The sequence below is a fragment of the Hemitrygon akajei genome, chromosome 2 (genome assembly GCF_048418815.1).
Source record: "Hemitrygon akajei chromosome 2, sHemAka1.3, whole genome shotgun sequence".
Classification (NCBI taxonomy): Eukaryota; Metazoa; Chordata; class Chondrichthyes; order Myliobatiformes; family Dasyatidae; genus Hemitrygon; species Hemitrygon akajei.
The window spans coordinates 173102970-173125049 of record NC_133125.1 but is presented as its reverse complement, the minus strand read 5'-3'; the positions used below and the strand labels follow the sequence as shown (position 1 = coordinate 173125049).

The 22080-nt window shown below is 44.2% G+C and overlaps 1 protein-coding gene across 1 annotated transcript; it reads left to right on the top strand.

The window, feature by feature from the left end:
• Nucleotides 1-5142: 5142 nt before the first annotated feature.
• On the top strand, nucleotides 5143-14669 carry LOC140718637 (SLAM family member 9-like). Its single transcript, XM_073032637.1, has 4 exons — nucleotides 5143-5281; nucleotides 12299-12628; nucleotides 13619-13906; nucleotides 14436-14669. The coding sequence occupies exons 1-4, from the start codon at nucleotides 5212-5214 to the stop codon at nucleotides 14462-14464; spliced, it is 717 nt and encodes a 238-aa protein (XP_072888738.1). The 5' UTR covers nucleotides 5143-5211; the 3' UTR covers nucleotides 14465-14669.
• Nucleotides 14670-22080: the final 7411 nt, after the last annotated feature.

Below are 22080 nucleotides of genomic sequence, written 5' to 3'. Positions count from 1 at the left end.
AGAGTAAAGCTCTAGCTCCCCTAATCTCTGATCATAATCCATACTCTCTAAATCAGGCAACATCCTGGTAAATCTCCTCTGTACCTTTTCCAATGCTTCCACATCCTTGCTATAGTGAGACGAACAGAAGTGGACACAGTACTCCAAGTGTGGCCTAACCAGAGTTTTATACAGCTGCATCATTACCCCGTGACTCTTAAATTCTATCCCTCAACTTATGAAAGCTAACACCCCATCAGCTTTCTTAACTACCCTACCTTCCTGTGAGGCAACTTTCAGGATCTGTGGACATGTATGCCCAGATCCCTCTGCTCCTCCACAGTACCAAGTATCCTACCATTTACTTTGTACTCTGCCTTGGAGTTTGTCCTTCCAAAGTGTACCACCTCACACTTCTCCAGGTTGAACTCCATCTGCCACTCCTCAGCCCATTTCTGCATCCTATCAATGTCTCTCTGCAATCTTTGACAATCCTTTACACTATCTACAACACCACCATCTTTTGTGTCGTCTGCAAATTTGCCAACCCACACTTCTACCCCCACATCCAGGTCGTTAATAAAAATCACAACAAGTAGAGGTCCTAGAACAGATCCTTGTGGGACACCACTAGTCACAACCCTCCAATCTGAATGTACTCCCTCCACCATGACCCTCTGCCTTCTGCAGGCAAGCCAATTCTGAATCTACCTGGCCAAACTTCCCTGGATCCCATGCCTTCTGACTTTCTGAATAAGCCTACCTTGTGGAACCTTGTCGAATGCCTTACTAAAATCCATGTAGATCACATCCACTGCACTACCCTCATCTATATGCATGGTCACCTCCTCAAAGAACTCTAACAGGCTTGTTAGGCATGATCTGCTCTTCAGAAAGCATGTTGACTGTCCCATGATTCTCTAAATTCCCATAGATTCTATCTTTAAGAATCTTTTCCAACAGCTTTCCCACCACAGACATAAGGTTCACTGGTTTATAATTACCCAGACTATCCCTACTACCTTTTTTGAATAAGGGGACAACATTCGCCTCCCTCCAGTCTTCTGGTGCCATTCCTGTGAACGAGGACATAAAGATCCCAACCAGAGGCTCAGCACACTCTTCCCTCACTTTGTGGAGCAGCCTGGGGAATATTCCATCAGGCCCCGGGGACTTATTCATCCTGATGTATTTTAACAACTCCAACACCTCTTCTGCCTTAATATCAACATGCTCCAGAACATCAACGTCACTCATATTGTCCTCACCGTCATCAAGTTCCCTCTCATTGGTGAATACTGAAGAGAAGTATTCATTGAGGACCTCGCTCACTTCCACAGCCTCCAGGCACATCTTCCCACCTTTATCTCTAATCATTGCTATCTTCACTCCTGTCAACTTTTTGTTCTTCACATCATGGAAGAATGCCTTGGGCTTTTCCTTTACCCTATTCACCAAGACCTTCTCATGCCCCCTTCTCGCTCTCCTCAGCCCCTTCTTAAGCTCCTTTCTTGCTACCCTATATTCCTCAATAGCATCATTTGATCCTTGCTTCCTAAACCTCACGTATGCTGCCTTCTTCCATCTGACTGAATTCTCCACCTCACTTGTCACCCACGGTTCCTTCATCCTTCCATTCTTTATCTGCCTCACTGGGACAAATTTATCCCTAACATCCTGCAAGAGATCCCTAAACATCGACCACATGTCCATAGTACATTTCCCTGCAAAAGCATCATCCCAATTCACATCTGCAAGTTCTAGCCTTATATCCTCATAATGTCCACATAATATCCTCATATTTTCACCCACTGAGACATCTGTGACCTGACCCAGTTAATTACCTAATATTATCTAGTATAGCAATCCCCCTAGTCAGCCTGTCAGCATACTGTGAGAAGAATCCATCCTGGACACACTTAACAAAAGCTGCCTGTTTAAACCATTGGAACTAATCAGGTGCCAGTCAATATTAAGGAAGTTAAAGTCACCCATAGTAACAACCCTGTTATTTTTGCACCTTTCCAAAATCTGCCTCCTAATCTGCTCCTCAGTATCTCTGCTGCTACCAGGGGGCCTATAGAATACTCCCATTAGAGCAACTGCTCCCTTCCTATTCCTGACTTCCATCCATACTGACTCAAAAGAGGATCCTGCTACATTACCCACCCTTTCTGTAGCTGTAATAGTATCCCTGACCAGTAATGCCACCCTCGTCCCCTTTCCACTCCCCCCTCTATCCCTTTTAAAGCACTGAAATCCAGGAATATTGAGAATCTATTCTTGCCCTGGTGCCAGCCAAGTCTCTGTAATGGACACTACATCATAATTCCATGTACGTATCCAAGCTCTCAGTTCATCACCTTTGTTCCTGATGCTTCTTGCATTGAAGTACATACACTTTAACCCTTATACCTTACTACCTTTAAAACCTTTATTCTGCTTCTCTTTCCTCAAAGCCTCTCTATATGTTAGATCTGGCTTTACACCATGCACTTCTTCCACTGCTCTATCGCTCCGGGATATGCAGCATCTCTGGAAATGATTGATGTTTTTGGCCGAGACCCTTCTTCAGGAATGGAAAGGAAAGGGGAAGATACCAGAACGAAAAGGTGAAGTAAGGGAATGAGAATAGCTAGAAGATGATAGGTGGTCAGGTGGGTGGGAAAAGTAAATGGCCGGAGAAGCAGGAATCTGGTAGGAAAGGAGAGTGGACTAACGGAAAAGGGAAGAAGGAAGGGCACCAGGGGTGCATGATAGGCAGGTGAGGAGATAAGGTAAGAGGCCAGAGAGGGAAATAGAAAAAGGGGGAAGGGGAGGTAAAAATACTGGATGGATATACCAAAGGTGGGAGGGTGGTACAGATGCCTGACGTCACTCACTCAACCATTCAGGAGCAGTTTCTCCCTGACGCCGTGGGCAATGTATCACATTGATTTATTTCTTTCTCAAACAAGATCAAATCTGCAGATGCTGGAAATCCAAGCAACACACGTTTGTTTTCTCTTTCTATCTTGATTTTCATCTCCTTTTACACAACTTATTTTATTTGTTTATGGATTTTTGTTTATAATTTTTAGTTTTAAATGTATCGTATTGTAATGTGCTGCTATCGCAAAACAACAAATTTCACGACATGTGCCAGTGATATTAAAGTTGATTCTGATTCTGGCACCATCAGTACTCCCATCTGTTTGCTGTCCTCAGCCAAGCCACAGGGTAGAGCTCCACCCGGATGAGGAGCAGCCTGACAGTAGCTGGTAGGAAATGAAAGGCGGACGCTGAGCAGACTACAGTGTGTCGTTCCACGGGGTGAGACATGTACGAACACGCAGGGTTTAAACTAGATACTAGATGGGCGTGGGGTGGGGGGGGGGGGGGGGTGGTGTGCGGGAGGTAAGGGTGAGGCCGGAACACTGAGCAGGAGCACGCTATTGGATCCAGATAGGCAGAGACATTTTAAGCAGAGGGAAATTAATATTGAATTAAATTCCATCTACCTCGAGGCTTAATGGGTAAAATGGAGAATCTCAGGGAACGATTGGCTCGAGGACTGGGATTTCACAGTCATTATTGAAACAGGCTGAGTTAAGGGCAGGACTGGTAGCTCAATGCTCCTGGATAGAGGCAAAGCAGGCGTATGGGTGAGCGAAAAGGGGATGTTTCTAGGGTCAGTACTTAGAGGCCCCTACTTGGGCTGGTGCAATAGTGTGGACCTTCTCTAAAGGAAAGAAGCATCACATGTTGTTAAAGTGGCAATCAGAGCATTTTAGCCCTCGTATCATAACTGTATTACTTTTAAGATAGTGACGGGAACAGGTAGGGCAGCTCACAAGTTAGGTTGTTAAACTGGAGAATGACCCGCTGAACCTATTTGAAAGGAAAGGAATGAATTGCAAGCGGGAGGTTTTTAAAAGTATGATATCAAGAGTCCTGGAACAGCATGTTCCTCTTAGGATGAATGAGAAGACCGGTATATACGGGATCTAAGCGTGATGACTTACTGAGGCGGTGGTCAAGAAAAAAGGAGGTTTAGGAACCTCAGGCTTGCGGATGTGTTCCGTGCTTTCATTCCGCATATTATTACTGTACCCTGTTACGGTCAGATCCTCTGTAATTGCTGCTATTATATCAGACCCTTACATTTCCTGAATATATTCGTGGCTGTCTGGACTCCGTATTTTGCAATAAGAGTCTGCAGATGCTGGAATCTGTAGAAACACACTAAACGCTAGAGGCATATGAGGGGCGTGGGGAAATGGACAGATGAAGGGTCCAGACACGAAACGCCGACTGTGCATTTCCCTCCATTGGTGTTGCTGGAGCTGTTAAGCGGTTTCTCACAGAGTCAGCGTTTTGACACAATCATAGAGAACAACAGCACGGCAACAGGCCGTTTGGCCCATCTAGTCTGCAATCTTCTACCTTGTTCTTCTGCCTAGTCCCATCGATCCACAAACGGACCATAGATCTCAATACCCCTCCCATCCATTCACTCATCCAATCTTCTCTTAGACATTGCAATCGAACCCCCATCCACCCACTCTGCTGCTGTTTTATACCTAGTTTGTTCCTCACTTTGTCCCTGTTTGTTGCTTTCCGTCCCTCAACTAAAGTTGCTGTAACCAGTCGTAACCTGTCCGCAACTTGTGACGGTGGCGGAACTACTGCCTCACAGCTCCAGGATCCCGGTTCGATCCGACCGTTCCGGTGCTGTCCGTGTGGAGTTTGGACGTTGTGCCGGTGATCGCTTAGGTTTCCCCGGATGCCCCGGTTTCCTAGCACCGTCTGGGAACGGTAGGTTAATTAGTCGTGAGAAGCTAATTAGCGTGTTGATGAGTGTCAGGGTGTGAGGCAGTTGATGGAGATACGAAGGGAATTAAAAATGGGCTCATGTAGTATTGGTGAAAATGGGCAGATAAAGATCGATGTGGATTCTATCGCTCCGTTCGGGTGCTGTCTGTCTGAATTATATGGATAAAAGGAAGTCGATGGAAAGTAGAGGAAAATTAGGCTGTGGGGTACAGGTGGAAGGGCGGGGACCGATTAGATCACTCAGCTAAGAGCTGACATCGTCCCCGACGAACTGAACGCCTCCTCTTCACTCTCGCCTCTCCCTTTCAAACTGTTTTCAACTTCCCCGCCCCTTTCTGTGCTCACCCGCCCGGAGGATATAACCAAAGCCAGTGCAGCACTACCGCATTTAATGACAATCTTCTCTTCACAGAGCAAATGGCAAAGATAGGTTCTGAGATCGTCGCCGGCTTCACGATTATTTACCTGCTGTTGAGCGATTCGGCAGGTGGGTTCACAGCTTTCCGCTTTAAACTGGTGGGCGAGGGTGGTGGAGGGGTTAAACGCTGAGCCCCAGGTAGGGGACTGCAACGAGTGCTTCTGTTGCAGTGGCTTTGCCTGTGCATTGAATTTCAGATCTCGGTAAACTTTCGCAGCCGTTTTCTGCCCAGTTCCCTTTAGACAGCCAATCATCTTTTGAAGTGAGTTTTTTCCCTCCGTCAGCCATAGTTGCCGTTGCAGATCGGGGAGGGGGGAGACTTTCCGTACAGAGCCTCAGTACCTGTCTTAGTCAAAGTACCTGCCTCTCACGCCGTCGAGAGCACACTTGGAATAAAGTGTGAAACTGATCAATGACCGAAATGTGTAGAATTATAAACCCGAGGTTCGGTTACCAAGTCGGGGCATAAATTACCAGGTTTATATTTGTTCTGGAAATTATGGAAATAACCGTCCAGAACTGAGCTACAAACTGCGTGACTAGAATCTACTTAATTTCAAAGTAAGTCGTTTTCTTAAAGCATGTAACGGCGAAGATTGAAATTAGTGTTACATAAAACGTTAGCAGGTTATCAGTTCAATAGCAGCTTTTTCCTTTTCTGCTATCACGTCAGAAACTTAGAACAGTACTGCGCAACACAGGCCCTTCGGCCCACTATACCGTGCCGAATTTTTAATCTACTCCAAGATCAATACTGATACAATTGTATTTCTATGTTAAATTGCCTGTTCTGTTGTACATACTGTTTATTATAAATTACTATAAATTGCACATTGTGCATTTAGTCGGAGACGTAACGTAAAGATTTTTAATCCTCATGTCTATGAAGGATATAAGTAAAAAAGACAATTCAGTTTAATGCTTTCCTCCCGCATAGTCCTGACATAAGATGGCGTTGGGAGCGGACCCAAATGCAAGACACAGACACTGAACTACCAGAAACAGGACTAGGCGTGAGAAGGAAGCTAGGGAAGTGAAGAAGAAAGCACGCTGGACATGACACAGGCCCTGGACGGGTCAAGGATTCCGGGCCTGGGCTAGGACTTGGCTAGGATAGTGGAACCAGGACATGGAACTGGGAACTAGGAGCCTGGGCTTGGACGCCAAGCCAGAGACTGGACAAGGACCCAGAACCTGGTTCTTGACTCGGGCTCGGACTCCAGAATTAACAGAACACAGAGCCAGGAGCCCTCCTTGGGTACAGGATATATGGCCAGAACTCATACACAGAATGCAGAATATGATGAGACGGTTCCCAACACAGAGTAGCAGTAGCTGGCTGGACCTACCTAGCAAAGACGTGGACACAGACAGTTTCCAACACTAGGTAGTGGCAGACGGCCGGACCTACCTAGCGAAGGCGTGGACATAGAGACAGTTCAAAACAACAAAAGATAGTTCCTTATCTTGCTCCAGTGGTAGAAATTGACAGCAGTGAAGGCAAGGCTTCAGGCGAGGCAAAGCTCCAGGAGAAAGGTGAAGGGAAGGGCTACAGAAAGGGGATTTGGACAGGAACAATCCAGCAGCCAAAGGCTGAATCCTGAAGCTATTTATGAAGCTAGCCCAAACAAGAATCAGCTGCCCCAACAGAAACTGGGGAAAACCAGAAAACCTGGAATAAGTAGCATGGACCGGACCATGAACCGGAATGCGGATTTCATGCACCGGACCATGACAAGCCCTCCATATTTCTTTCATTTAACTATCTATCTAACAATCTTTTAAATATCTCTATTCTTGTTGGGGTCCAGTCCGGGGCCCACCTTCCGGGTCTTGCTCCAGTCCGCTGACTCTGAATTCTGGGCATTGCAGCCAGCCCTCCTGTCACACGGAGCCATTGGATCACCTTGGCTTAAGGAGGTACACCTGTTGCCTATTAGGGGGCAGGTGTTTATAAGGGGCTCGGGGACTGAGGCTAATTGTGGGGTTAACCTGCTCTGTACCTGGACCGCCGGCTCTGAATCCTGGTCTGCCCTGGTTGCCGCCCTGCTTGGAATTTTGTTCTGCCCTGGTTGCCAGCCTGTTCTGTATATGCTCTTTCTGGTTGGTCTTGTTCCCCTGCATCTGTCCTGTGTGCTGGTCCCACTGTTCTGCTTTATTCGTCTTGCTCGCGCTGCCATGCTGTCGGTTGCCTTTCCCAATTTACCAGTATATCACGGTAGTCCTGCTGCTCACCCTGGACCCAGCTTCCTTTTGATCCCTTGCCTCCGTCGGGCGGTTCCGGTTGGACTGCCGCTGCCCGGCGGGGGTTCTACCCCTTCCTACTCGTGGTCTCCATCAGGTAGATCCGGCCGGAATGCCGCTGGTCGACGGGGGTTTCCGCCCTTTCCACCTATTGCTCCCTAAGTGTTGTTCCCCACACCAGCCCAGGTGTCCGCGACTGGCACAGGCCTCTATTTCCGCCTGGGAGGCGGCCCTGCCCGAGATCCATCCGGCCCGCCATGAAGAATCCCCTTGCCTTGTCCGAACTCTGGGACCCAGCCCTGCCTACCTCGTCCGAACTCTGGGACCCAGCCCCGCCTGCCTCACCCTTTACATGCCATTGCATCCCCATCCTGTCCTACCCTTAGTACTTCAGTGTCTGCATCCTGCATTTGGGTCCAATCCTGCCCCCGTTCTTGACAATTCTATCTGACTCTACCCCTACCCCCGGGAGCACATTCCATGCACCCACCACTCTCTGCAAAAGGCCTACCTCTGACAACCCCCCATACTTTCTTCCAAACTTCTTAAAAATTATGCCTTCTCACATTAGTGTACAATGTCCTGTGTATGTTACTCAAAATGGCTTCTTTGGTTTGTTACGAGTAGGAATGCTTCTTTGTCTGATAAATGTTTCTCTCGCCGTTGTTTTGCTTTAGAATGGCTGATATGGTAATTGTTACCATATTACCAAATGTTCCCCATTTGTTAATCAATGGGGAATGTTATTGTGTTTTGTGAGGCTGGGAACTTGGGGGAGGGGTTGCGGGGGCTGGGAGTGTGGAGAGAGTCGTGAGGAAGACGGACGAGGAAGGTGGATGGGCGCTAGACTGCTCGTAGGACCACGGGGGTGGTCCCAGGTGCGACGACGTGGCTGTCGGATGATTCGTTGATTGAGTGTGTGTGTGTGTGTGTGTGTGTGTGTGTGTGTGTGTGTGTGTGTGTGTGTGTCTCTAATACTTCGTTAGTTAATATTAGTAAACTCTATAAAGTGTATTTCATAATGGTATTTGGTGTGAAGTTGATACGGTGGGCGGCGTGAGGCATAAACTCGATTCTCACAGCACCTGCGTGTACGGGAGGTGGGTTGGTGTGTGGCTGGATCTCCTTTTCCCCTAGACATATACCAGCCTTTTGGGTAAGTGTTACATTAGTAATTTCCAATCTGGAAAAGACGCTCTGCCCATTTGCTCTATCAATGTCTCTTATCATTGTACATTTCTCTTATTAAGGCAGTTTCATTCCAAAGACAAAAACCCTAGTTCACTCAAGCTTTTCTCATGAGACATGCTCTCTCTTCCAGCCAGTAGCCTGGTAAATCTCCTCTGCACATTTCCTTCCTATAATGAGGAGACCAGAGCTGAATACAACACTCTAAGTGTGGTCTAATCTGAGTTTGATGGGGTCAGCTCATGGCTCTTTAACTCAGTTCCTTGACAGATAAAGGGCAAAAAAAAATTACGCAATTTGAACCCCTTATCAACGTGCAGAATCTTTGAGGGATCTACAGAGGAGACTCCAAGATCTCTCTGTTCCTTCTCACTGATAAGAATTAACTCTGTATTCCGCCTTCAAGTTCGACCTTCCAAAGTGAATCACTTCACAATTTTCTGAATTGAATTCTACCTGCCATTTCTCAGCCCAATTTTCTACATCCTATCTTTGTCCAATTTCGAACTCCATCTACCACTTCTCTGCATACCAATATCGAATTTGTATTGTTATGAAGGATGAACAACTTTGATAGGCAGAAGGGTGCAGAGTTGCCCATGCCCCCCTTTTGGAGAATCGCAAACCGTTACTATTTCGATGCTGTTAACAGGAGAGTAAGAGAGACAAAAGAAAACGTCAGGACAGCTGTTACTGATGACAGCTCATGAGAGAGAGACACAGATAAAAGGTAAACAAGTTGGAACATCTGCTACTGATGAGAGAGGAGAGGAGCCATTGATTTACTGTTATTGTCTTTTGGAGAAGGATTGTTTACTTGGTACTATTCTGTTCATTGAAATTCCTCAGTGGACAGCTGGAATGGGCTGGTTTGATGGGCTGAGCCATTCAAAACTGATTGACACCTGAGACCCCGTGAGTGGGGATAAAAGTGAGGTCTGGGGTGACATCCCTCAGATGCACTAGTGAGCATCAGACACCCACGAGAAAGTGTGGGGCATCGGAGACCGAATGAAGGATCGGTAAATTTTAACTCAGTGTTTATAGCGAGGACGGTGGGGGCTTGTGTGTGTGTCCACCCTTGCCTGGGTGACGAGTCCACCACGGAAGAACGGTCTAGCTAAAGGACAGAGGGGTCATACCTGAATGGCCACAGCAACAACACATCAACGGATCAAGATCGTAAAGGAAGGTGTGCAAGGACAATAGCTGTCACTGTTTGATCACTCTCTCTCTCGCTCTCTCTCCAACAATTACAACACATCGACCAACAACTACCTCAGCCTGCATGAACTGAACTGAACTTTATATTTCCATGTGACAATTCATTATCCCCTAGACAACGATAGAGCTGGTTTATTATTGATTACTATTATACCCACACTTTTAGGTTTAGTATTGCTAACGTATATTATCTATATATTTGCATTGATATTGTTTTGTATATTTTTACTAATATACACTGTTGAAAATAGTACCACCAGACTCCAACGGACACTTCTATCTTTGCTGGTAAGACACCCAGTTACGGGGTACGTAACAGTATCTACAAGAACTTTTCACACTATCCACAACAGCACTAAACTTTGGGTCATCTGCAAACACAGTAAGCACCTTACCACTCCCTCATCCAAGTCATTTATAAAAATCACAGTAGTTATGATTCCCAGAATAGATCATTGTGGAACATCACTGGTCATAGACATCTAGGTAGGCTCTGCTCTATCTACTACTGTCCTCTGCCTTCCATGAGAAACCAATACTGACTCCACACAGACAAGGTTCTCTGGATCCCACGTCTTCTGACTTTCTGAATGAGCATTATCCTCACTGAAATCCATGTACGTAATATCCACTGCTCTACATTCTTCTGTGTTTAGCAATTTTACCAGAATTTGGGTTAGCAACACAACCTGCGGGGATCGATCAATAGCAGAGATGAAGGGTGCTGTAGCTGTATTGTGGGAAGCTGAACTTATTCAAATGGTACACAGTCACTCTCCGTGTTTGTCACATTCACATCTATTTGCAGCCTTAAATAATTAGTCACAGAGACTCCCTAACATCAGGATCTTTTATAGTAGAGTGGATGATAGTGTACCGAGAGACAGGCTTGTATTATGAGTGTTACATTAAGTGCCTGAGCGAGGTGGGTCTATGGGGAGGGGGAGGGAGAGGGAGAGAGAGAAAAAAAGAAAAACTGAAAAGGCTTTTGGAATTTCAACTTGTCACTGATATGGCTTGAAACGCTCCCATGCCCAAAAGATTGGGTTGATCATCGGCACACAGTACACAATGGATGTGTGACTGGCACTTCGTATAATCCAGATGTGTGGATTTGTTGGAGTCTCCTGTGGTATCACTTTTGTTGGCCCTTACCTGGAATGTCACCTGGTGATTTTTCTAAGTAGATTTCGGAACGACTCAATGGACAAGATCTGCAACGATTGTTATTTTGTTTTACCAGCATGGAACCTGTAATTCTTCGTATCACCCTCTCGCTACGTACTTCTATGTGGATTACAAATCTCTCTCCCATCATTTATTCCATGGATTACAGATTCTTATTAACTTGCCATTTTAAAACTTTAAGAACTGTTCCTAAACTTGATAGTTTGGAACACACACACACGACACTGTTAACTTTGTTTATCTTGCTTAAGTTACTATTTTATAAGTAGATACTAATAAAGATAGTGGTTTTAAGATTAAAACCCGACTCAGTATATAATCTCTTGCTGCTGGTACATTATGAAATCGTAACAATAGTTAATTAAGACGCATTAGGACCAGCACATTTTAGCCTAATTAAGCAGCTGCATTTTAATTGCACTCTCAGCCGTTTCTGGCATCTCTCCCCCACCTCACACCCCCCTCCCCCCCGATTGCTTGAAAATGCAGAGAGCAAAACAGTATCATTGTCTTACTGGTTTATTTCTCACCAATGATCAGTGACAAAAATACTGCTTCTTGAAAACAAACATACACAACTCACATTATTTATAAACTGTACACTCTAAGCATGGTGTAGTGTCTAATGTCATGCAAGTGCAAGCGTCTACAATAGTCAGAAACTGTACGACAGCAGTCTCCTGCCCCAACTGAGCAGCATGGGGTCCCAAATCAATGAAGGCAATCCCTGCTATTTTCTTGATTAGTAGTCCCAAATAAGTGGCCAATTAACCAAGATTCAAAGATTCAATATTCAATGTGCATTTATTATCAAAAATGTATAAATTACACAACCTTGAGATTTGGCTTCTTATAGACGGCTACAAAGCAAGAAACCTGAAAGTGTTACACCTTGCATTCAACATGCTGTAGGGTGGGGGGCACCAGATGATTATCTGATTATCCCTGTGCTTTTGATGTAATAACTACTGAAGTGTAGTCACATGTAGTCACCTACTGGTTTATTTCTCAGCAATGATCAGTGACAAAAATACTGCTTCTTGAACACAAACATACACAGCTAGTATTATTTAAAAACTGTACACTCTAAGCATGGTGTAGTGTCTAATGTGGTGGTGTTCTGATGTGCCTGCTTCCCCTTGCCCCTCAGATTTGGGACCAAGCTAGAGTTGCCATGCTGTGGAAATGTGGACGCCAACACGCTGGGACTAATCACTCTAACGATTTCTCCTTCTGTTTCAGTTCTGGCAGAGTCTGATGGGAATCCGGCTACTCGTCGTGTGGTGAATGGGGCGCTGGGACAGTCAATCACTTTGCCAGTATATGTGCCAGGAGAAAGCATTTCAGTCATTATTTGGGATAACATAAATTCAACTAATCAAAAAAAGGTTAAATTATGTGAGAAATATCCAAACAATCCAATAAAATGTTACAGAGAGAGGATGACATTAAACCCGTTGGACTATAGCCTGGAAATACAGAACCTAATAGACAGTGACGAAGGTCTGTATGAAATAAATGCAAGGACCGATACAGATGTCCATGAAGAAGTGATGGAACTGCGAATTTATGGTAATATTATTTTAATTATAATATATATTCTGGTCTGACATTTTTAGAGTAATGAGAGATGAAAGGGGAGATGTTTGTGGTCTGAGCTGAAGCCTGTGGGACACACAAGTCAGAGGGAATACTGAAACTCTGCTCAGATGCAGCACTTGCTTTTGTGAAGGACCCGGTCTGAAGCACCGTCTGTTTACTGTACAAACTGCTGGCAAAAACATTGGATGGTTCCTTTCTGGGAGGGAACACTAAGTCATCTGACAGTATGATCTCTTAAAATAAATTCTTGCTGCCACCTGTGTACTCATCCTTTTGTCCCAGAAACCACATTGCTCAGTGGTGGGAGGGGACGTCAGCAGCATTTACTATTTGGAAGGAGAATTGTACAGTGCAGAAGAGCTGTGAAAGTGAAGGACAGGAGAGAAAGGTGCTGGTCTATTGAGCTTGCTAACTGAACATCCACATGGAACAGAGATAACATGGACAAGAAATGTTCCTAGTTCTCACAAAGCTGTTCATACAAATTCCATTTTAACCTCCTTATTTAAAACGTGATATACATGGGAGTTCTAACACATTGTCAGCAGTATAGTTCCTGGGATGGATGGGTTTCCCTACAAGAGATTGAATAGAGTATATCTGTATTCTTAAAAGTTCAGAAGAATGAAAGGTAATCTCACCAAAACTTATGAAACAAATCTCATAGGTCTTAATAGAGTGAATGTTTGGGGGACATCTGCCCAACCTGAGAAGGCTAGAGTCAGACTAAGAGGTAGAACTACTCTAGAAGACTGGGGAGACTTAATTATTAGGGTCAATCAATACTAAAATAGATAGATCTTTTGTATATAAAAGGAATTTAGGATGCGTTAAAAATGAGATTGATGAATTGCAGAGCAGGCTTCTCCTAGCCCTATATCAAAGTTCTTGTGAGAGGCTCATAACTAATATCTGTTGTTGACAAATCATTATCTTTATTTGTCTTTTTCTTATAAACAGAACGTGTATCAACACCCGTAATAAATAGCAGCCAATTTGACCCAGATGAAGTATGTAACATCAGTTTGCACTGTTTACTGGAACGTGGCTCGGAGCCAGTTTACACTTGGTGGACAGGAGGTGATGAGGTCACGGCCGATGAGTCACATGTACTGACTGACGGAGGGAGAAGACTGGAATTGTCCTTAAGGCCGAGTGATAACAGAGTGTACAACTGCACAGTGAGGAACCCTGTCAGCGAGGCAACTACGAGTGTGGATCTCAGAAAGCTCTGTCCAGTCACTGAAGGTTGGTGCATTACTTCTTCAACACCCGTTAACCTTTCTCAAATAGTGACAGTTATTTATTTCCTTTCTATTCTAATATCAATACCCATACAATGGATCAGGTCAGGTCTGAGATAGATCAGTGATTTTTAGGAATGTGCAGCCTGAGCATAAAACTCCAGACTTAACTTTGCTGCTCTATTCATTCTGGCCTGATCTATGGGTCAGTCAGAGCTTGACGGCAGCCTGTTCCTGTTCTTGGAGCTCACCAATCGGCTGCATTTCAATATCTCCAGGAGAGGCTTGGAAGATAGCGCCTTCAGGTTGTGACCTTGCGCGGCCTTGTTGACCTGATTTCTCGCCAATGTCAAAAACTGAAGCATCATGGGGGACCGAAACATCTAAATAATGGGTGCGACTGTCAGAGATGTCTGCACTTGGGTGATCACTCTATCTCTGTCTCAATTGTGAGTGAGAGGCTGAGGAAACAAAAAAATGCTGTGCTACTGACTGTAACATCAAAACAGTAACTGTTTGTCTCTCTATTACAGTGGAAGATGTGATATCTGCCTCTGCCTAGGTGAGAGAGAGAGCTTGAGGGATGCTGAACGGTATTCTTTTATGGACAGTATACCATGGTCTTTCTTTGGGGCTGTGGTGAACTACATATACCTGTCTGGACTGCTCCTGTGGCTCCTCCCACAGACCCCTGTATAAAGGCGATTGAGGCCTGAGCCCGGCCTCATTCTCCAGGATGTAGTGTTGTTCATTCTTCCAGTCAATAAAAGCCGATATCTTGCTTCTTACGTCTCAGAGTGAGTTATTGATGGTGCATCAGGGGCTTTGCTGTTTCTTGCATGATGGCTTGTGGGAGTGCTGATACTGTCTGCTAGAAAAAAATGGGGAGAGGCTTGATGCTGCTTGACGTTGGTTGTGTGCAAGGGGACAAGGGGCTTTGGGGTTAGAAAACATAGAACAGAAAACCTACAGCACAATACAGCCCTTCGGCCCACAAGGTTGTGCTGAACATATCCCTACCCTAGAAGTTACTGGGCTTACCTATAGCCCTCTATTTTTCTAAACTCCATTTACCTATCCAAAAGTCTCTGAAAAGACCCTATTGTATCTGCCTCCACCACGTTTGCCAGCATCCCATTCCACGCACTCACCACGCTCTGAGTAAAAAAAACTTACCCCTGACATCTCCTCTCTACCTACTCCCCCGCACCTTAAACCTGTGCCCTCTTGTGGCAACCATTTCAGCCCTGGGAAAAAGCCTCTGACTGTCGAGATGATCAATGCCTCTCATCATCTTATACAACTCTATCAGGTCATCTCCCATACTCTGTCGCTCCAAGGAGAAAAGGCCGAGTTCACTCAACCTATCCTCATAAGACATGCTCCCCAATCCAGACAACATCCTTGTAAATCCCCTCTGCACCCTTTCTATGGCTTCCACATCCCTCTTGTAGTGAGGTGACCAGAACTGAGCACAGTACTCCAAGTGGGGTCTGACCAGGGTCCTATATAGTTGCAACATTACCTCTTGGCTCCTAAATTCAATTCCACAATTGATGAAGGCCAATACACTGTATGCCTTCTTAACCACAGAGTCAACCTGTGCAGCTGCTTTGAGCGTCCTATGGACTTGGACCTCAAGATACCGCTGATCCTCCACACTGCCAAGAGTCTTACCATTAATACTTATTTTGCCAACATAATTGATCTACCAAAATGAACCACTTCACACTTATCTGGGTTGAACTCCATCTGCCACTTCTCAGACCAGTTTTGCATCCTATCAATGTCTGGCTGTAACCTTTGACAGCTCTTCACATTATCCACAACACCGCTAACCTTAGTATCATCAGCAAACTTACTAACCCATCCCTACACTTCCTCATCCAGGTCATTTTTAAAAATCATGAAGAGTAAGGGTCCCAGAACAGATCCCTGAGGCACTCCACTGGTGACCAACCTCCATGCAGAATATGACCCATCTAGAACCATTCTATTCCTTCTGTGAGCAAGCCATTTCTGGATCCACAAAGCAATGTGCCCTTGGATCCCATGCCTCCTTACTTTCTCAATAAGCCCTGCATGGGGTACGTTATCAAATGCCTTGCTGAAATCCATATACACTACATCTACTGCTCTTTCTTCATCAATATGTTTAGTCACATCCTCAAAACATTCAATTAGGCTTGTAAGGCAGGACCTGCCCTTGACAAAGCCATGCTGACTATACCTAAGGTTCATAAATCCTGCCTCTCAGGATCTTCTCCATCAACTTATCAATCCCCGAGGTAAGACTCACTGATCTATAATTTTCTGCTCTATCTCTACTCCCTTTCTTGAATAAAGGAACAACATTCACAACCCTCCAATCCTCCGGAATCTCTCTCATCTCCAGTTTTTCTGTCATTCATTATTTGGGATTTTCTTCTGTTTCGAGGTTGTCTGCAGAGAGTAAGATTTTCAGGTTGTATACTGCAGACATTCTTTGGAACCATTGAACCTTTGAACTGTTGAACCCTCTATACTATTATTCAATCACTGTATAATTATGCCCTTTATATGTCATCACAGGCATGTTACAGGAAATAAATGACATGTAAAATCTTTTTGTTCCTTCACTAAGTGTAAATGTCACACCCTGTATCAGCTCTCCTCTTGATCTCAGCTTCACCAGTCTGTTGTATTTCCTATTTTAAGGCAAGTTTAACTCATATGTTGAGAAAATCACAGATGAATGTCCATCCCTTTTCAGGTCAGATGCTACTGAAGACATTCCACATTCGTTTAATTATTACCATTGCTCTGATAGCTTTCATCACAACTATGGTTTTCATTTTGTATTGGAAGAGAGAACTCAAGTTCAATAAAGGCAAGTACTCTTGAGTATTCTTATTAAGTCAGAATGTATACCCCTGGTAATGCCCATCAGAATAATTGTCCGCAAGTTAGTCTTTGTTAATGGGATCTCTCGCTTTAGTTCCTATCACGTATGACCTCACTAAACCAGTGATTATCAACGTGCAATTATTAGTGGAGTGAGGCTATACCACCTCCTGAGTAGGAAAACAAATAAATCCCTGAACTGAGGGGATAACTATCCACAAGTTCCACCATGTGTGCTTCGTGTTTAATGAAATTTGGTGACTACAAAATGTGGTGCTTTGCAAAGCGTGTGACTCCAGTTCTGTGGTAAACTATGTATACCTGTCTGGACACACCCCTCTGCTGACTGCTCCTGTGGCTCCTCCCACGGACCCCTGTATAAAGGCGATTGGAGGCACTGCTCCTCCCTCAGTCTCCATGATGTTGTGGTCCCTTTTGCTGCTAATAAAAGCCTATTGTTCACCTCCCATCTCCGAGAGTTATTGATGGTGCATCAAGTTCTGATCCCTTTTGCAGCTTGCCAAAGAGCATCCCAAGAAAGTGCAGTGGCTCTCAACGCACGCTATCCATGGGAGCTTCCTTCACTTCAGAATGGCCATCACCATTTCTCGGCCTGCCACTGCAGAAGAAAGCTTTTACAGTGCCTGTCAGTCAGGCCTTGCTCCACACACTGTTTTTTACCCCATGGTTCCAACCCATAACACTGGACACGCACTCTGCCATCACCTGATTGGAGCTACCTACCTGACTAGATAACCTCTCCCCCAGCTACAAATCTCAAACGTCTCTCCACCCCCAACACAACAGACCCCAGTTTCCTCTTTGTAATGCAACACATAAAGGAACAGTCTTGCTTTGCATATTCTCCATTGCCGGGGGTGTGGATTTCCCTGCTGTTCAGCAACCATCAGTGTACCCCTTATGGGATCTAAGAATATGCAGGGCCAAGGTGTGAACCACAATTGGGAGCTAGCTCAGTTCACAAAAGCAAGATCAGTATTGAACGGGTCCAAGGTATCTCATTCCTAACAGTGGTGCATTGCAGAAAAGCAATGCCTGTTGCTCTGAAGTGTAATGCAATCTGCTCTTAAAGGTTTTAGTGATGTTTATATATCTGCATTCTATTTAAACTAAATCACAGACAATGTAACTTCTTAATGGTGCTGCAAGGGTTTCATTAGCTGCAAATGTTTCTTGAAGGTTGTACACTGAGGGTGGGGGCTGAGGAAACAAAGAGAGCACAGCACACAATCATTGGTTTAGAAGGTGCTGTAGAGAAGTAAGTAAACCAATCTGGGAATTTTTCCATGGAGATTAAAGGTGATTAAAATGGTTATGAATTGGACAGTCTGAGGAACATCTAGACAGCCAGAATGGAAGGAATGGTTCATGTTGCAAAAGTGAAATTCCAGTCTGTGAGTAAAGCAAAGATAATGGAAGTATCCTCCTTGGTTTCCTGCTCCTGTCCCTATACTATCTGCAATTCAGTGGCTGAAGCAAAAGATGAGGGAAAGCAAGGACAGCCAAGCATTGGGAACATTGCCCATAGGATTCACCATTAACTTCATAAAGTCTGCCTGATTAGGCAGTTTTTATACCCATTAGCACAGAACGCTGTTCGTATTGTGGAAACTGGAGACAATTAGGGATGATCAACAAATCCTTTGGGCGGAAGTTTCAGGGGTGACCAACATCATGATGTAAATGTCAATTCACATAGATTGGGCACAGGTGTATTCGTAAATTGTATTGGCTGTGAAAAGTACTCCTAATTCATTTGACAATGAAGAACAAAATTTGAGCATGGTTATTTATTTTTTCCTCTGAGGATAAGAGTTTATGATTTTCCCTGGTCCAAAGTCTACTGTACAACTTTAATACCAATGCGAAATAACTGGATACTTCATTCCTAGTGGAAGTTCCTAATGCAGCTGGATGGCAGCTGGGTAGATCAGTGAAAGGGAATGCCCACAGTGTACCCAGTAAGGATAAGGTCGGACTTCTCTGAGATGCCCTTGTGGTTGTGTAGTCAGTCATGTTTTAGAATGGAGAGGTTATGGCTGGTGGAAAGATTGAGCACCGGTAACCTTTATGGGGAAAGATATTTAGAGAAAATATTTTCTGAAAGCAAAACAGAAGGGGTATCCAGACATGGTTCCAACAGCAATTTTTTTTTTTAATTTAAAGCTTCTGACACTGAAAGGAGAAATAAATCAGTGCTTACATTGTGATCAGGAGAACAAGCATTGTCAGGGACCAGGATAGTACAAGCTGCAAATGTTTGTTGGATTTATGCTCTCATATTCTCTCCACTTTTGTCAGTTTCAGTATGAAATAACCAGTGATAACTTTCAACGTGAACAAAGTTGTTCACACCCTGATCAGTTTCCTTCTTTGTCTGCCTGAACTTCTGTCTTCTGTCTGATGGTGTGGGTAGGTTCCATTTGATAAAGGCTTCTTGCTTTGCACAAGTGAATTGCAATTTCATTATGTCATAATGTTACAGTACATCTCACTCAGCACATTGCATCCACACCAGCCAAACAAATCCTCTCCGGCTTGGTCTGCAAGATTTTAGAATACACCACCTCAAATGTTAATGATCTAGAATTGGCACTGTACAGTTAACAAAAACTGAAGCTCAGTCAGAAGCTCAGTCAGTTAGTATTAGAGGCAGAAAAATACAATATAACAGAATTTAGCTTTAATGGTAAGACTCTTGGCAGCGTGGATCAGAGGGATCTTGGGGTCCGAGTCCATAAGACACTCAAAGCTGCTGCACAGACTGACTCTGTGGTTACGAAGGCATACAGTGCTCTGGCCTTCATCAATCGTGGGATTGAGTTTAAGAGCTGACAGGTAATATTGCAGCTATATAGGACCCTGGTCAGACCCCACTTGGAGTACTGTGCTTAATTCTGGTCGCCTCACTACAGGAAGGATGTGGAAACCACAGAAAGGATGCACAGGGGATTTACAAGGATATTGCCTGGATTGGGGAGCATGCCTTATGAGAATAGGTTGAGTGAACTCGGCCTTTTCTCCTTGGAGTGACGGAGAATGAGAAGTGACCTGATAGAGGTGTATAAGATGATGAGAGGCATTGATCGTGTGGATAGTCAAAGGCATTTTCCCAGGGCTGAAATGGCAAGTGGTGGTGGAGGCGGATATGATAGGGTCTTTTAAGGGATGCCTGGATAGGTACATGAAGCTTAGAGAAATAGAGGGCTATTTGTAATCCTAGGTAATGTCTAAGGTAAGGACATGTTCGGCACAGCTTTATGGGCAGAAGGGCCTGTATTGTGCTGTAGGTTTTCTATGTTTCTATGATACAATGAGGGAGGGGTTTTATTGTTACAGAATTTTACAATTGATTGGATGCAGCTATCCAATCAGTTTGTTGCATTCCTTCAGTGACAAGGTGAAGTTTTTCAGAGGATTATATTACTCAGAGATTGCTGTTGGGAAGGGGCAAGTCTATGTGAGAACATAAAAATAATGTTTTTTTACATTATCAATAAGATCTGTCCTATTGGCAAGGCAATGTAGAAGTTATGCAGCAAATGTGGTGTGGATGCTGACTGCAGAAACTGCAGCACTAACCCATCACTCCAGTCACACTCCATGGGTCTGAATAAAAATACAGATGCATAATCCAATCACAGGTAGGACTGGAACAAGAAACAGGAGAGAGGGAGATGCTGATGGAGATGGAAATGGAGAGGGTGAGAGAAAGGTTAGTGCTAAAGTTGGCACATTATATTTAAACAATCCTGATATGGTTTCATCTGCTTATGACTCAGTTTTGTGTTTTTACAAACAGCTGCCCTGGTGGTGACCACAAAGAAATAATCAGACCTTCATCTGATCACACTGACAGTACAGACTGCCTTCCATAACACTGCCATTTTTGAAATCGGTCTCCACAAGTACAGTACAAAACTCTTTTACTTTTGAAGTGGAAGAGTATGTGACTCTTTACTTTAGAGCTGTCCATTCAATATTCCACAAGGCATTGGGGAAGTCACTCCACAGCTAGGTAACGTCTCCATCGCCAACCATGTCTTATTGCATGAAGCTTTCTCCACAGTTAAAACCTCCACATTACTGTAAAGTACTCCCTTTGCAGAGATAGAGGGATGGAAATTATCATAGAAAGCAGAAATCTGCAACCAGTTCTCTGCAGCCCACAGTGTAAAGATCCCTAACAATTAGAAAACGCTTTTTACATTACGTTATAATACAAAATCTCTCTATTCCACCCTATATTTAAAAAATTATACCGATTCTTTTCAATTCTTTGATTTTCCTGTGCTAAAGTATGAAAACTATCTTATATTCAATTCCCTTTAAACAATCTTCTGCGTTCTTTCCGTGGACATTGTGTTTCCAGAACAAGTCAGATAATCACGAGGTCTAAACACATGGATGATTGAAATTACTTTTTTTCAAGCCACAGAGACATTTACATCAACTGGATGCCAACAAAGGACAGCAAAATCCAAGGGCAGAGCTCACAACGAAATACGATGACACAATCCTGATGTGAATACAACATTGGCAGCAACAAACATGGAAGAGAGCAGTTCAACACTCAGAGTTGATCACCCACCATAGGAAATATAAGCTTGACATTGAAGTGCGCTTTAATCCCAGCATTTTTTTTTTTTGCTCAGCTAATTCTTGCACTGCCTACAGCTGATACAACTGACTTGCACATTGCGAGAGTGGACCAGGTACTGGAACAGGTTTCCAATGAGAGTGTGATTTGGAAGGACTGGGACAAGCTGGGGAACCCCAAATAAGAAACGTTGGAAGTACTCAGCAAGGTGATCAGTCCTAAAGAGGGAAATTGGAGTGAATGAGAGACAGAGAGGTGAGGGTGTGGTTTATATCTAGTTGATAAGTTGTGGAGAAGTGTGATGCACTAATAACTTGCATTGGAGGTAGATCAGGGAAGACTCATTTGGTTTGTTCATGGGATCAAAGGGTTACCTTATAAGGAAAGGTTGAGCAGGTTGAATCTAAGCTGATCGGAGGTTATATGTTAACAGCTGACCATGCTGAAGCTAAACATTCTGGGTAGATGTCAAATCAAGATTGATGCTGAGGTGATGTTTCTCTTTATGGAGAATCTAGAACTCGAAGGGTAGTTTCAGAAAACGTCACAGTTTAAGGTGGCAATGAAGTAGAGTTTCTCTTCAGGGGATTGTAAACATTTGAAATTTGTGGAGACCGAATCATTGCATATTTTAGTCTGCAGCTAGTCTATGCTACATCTCAAAGTAAACCACA

What these genes read in the sequence shown, in the direction of transcription:
- LOC140718637 (XM_073032637.1), top strand. Translation starts at nt 5,212, where the DNA reads ATGGCAAAGATAGGTTCTGAGATCGTCGCCGGCTTCACGATTATTTAC. An exon ending in GCTGTTGAGCGATTCGGCAG is followed by an intron (nt 5,282 to 12,298) that starts GTGGGTTCACAG and finishes CTTCTGTTTCAG; the next exon opens with TTCTGGCAGAGTCTGATGGG. An exon ending in GCTCTGTCCAGTCACTGAAG is followed by an intron (nt 13,907 to 14,435) that starts GTTGGTGCATTA and finishes TCTCTATTACAG; the next exon opens with TGGAAGATGTGATATCTGCC.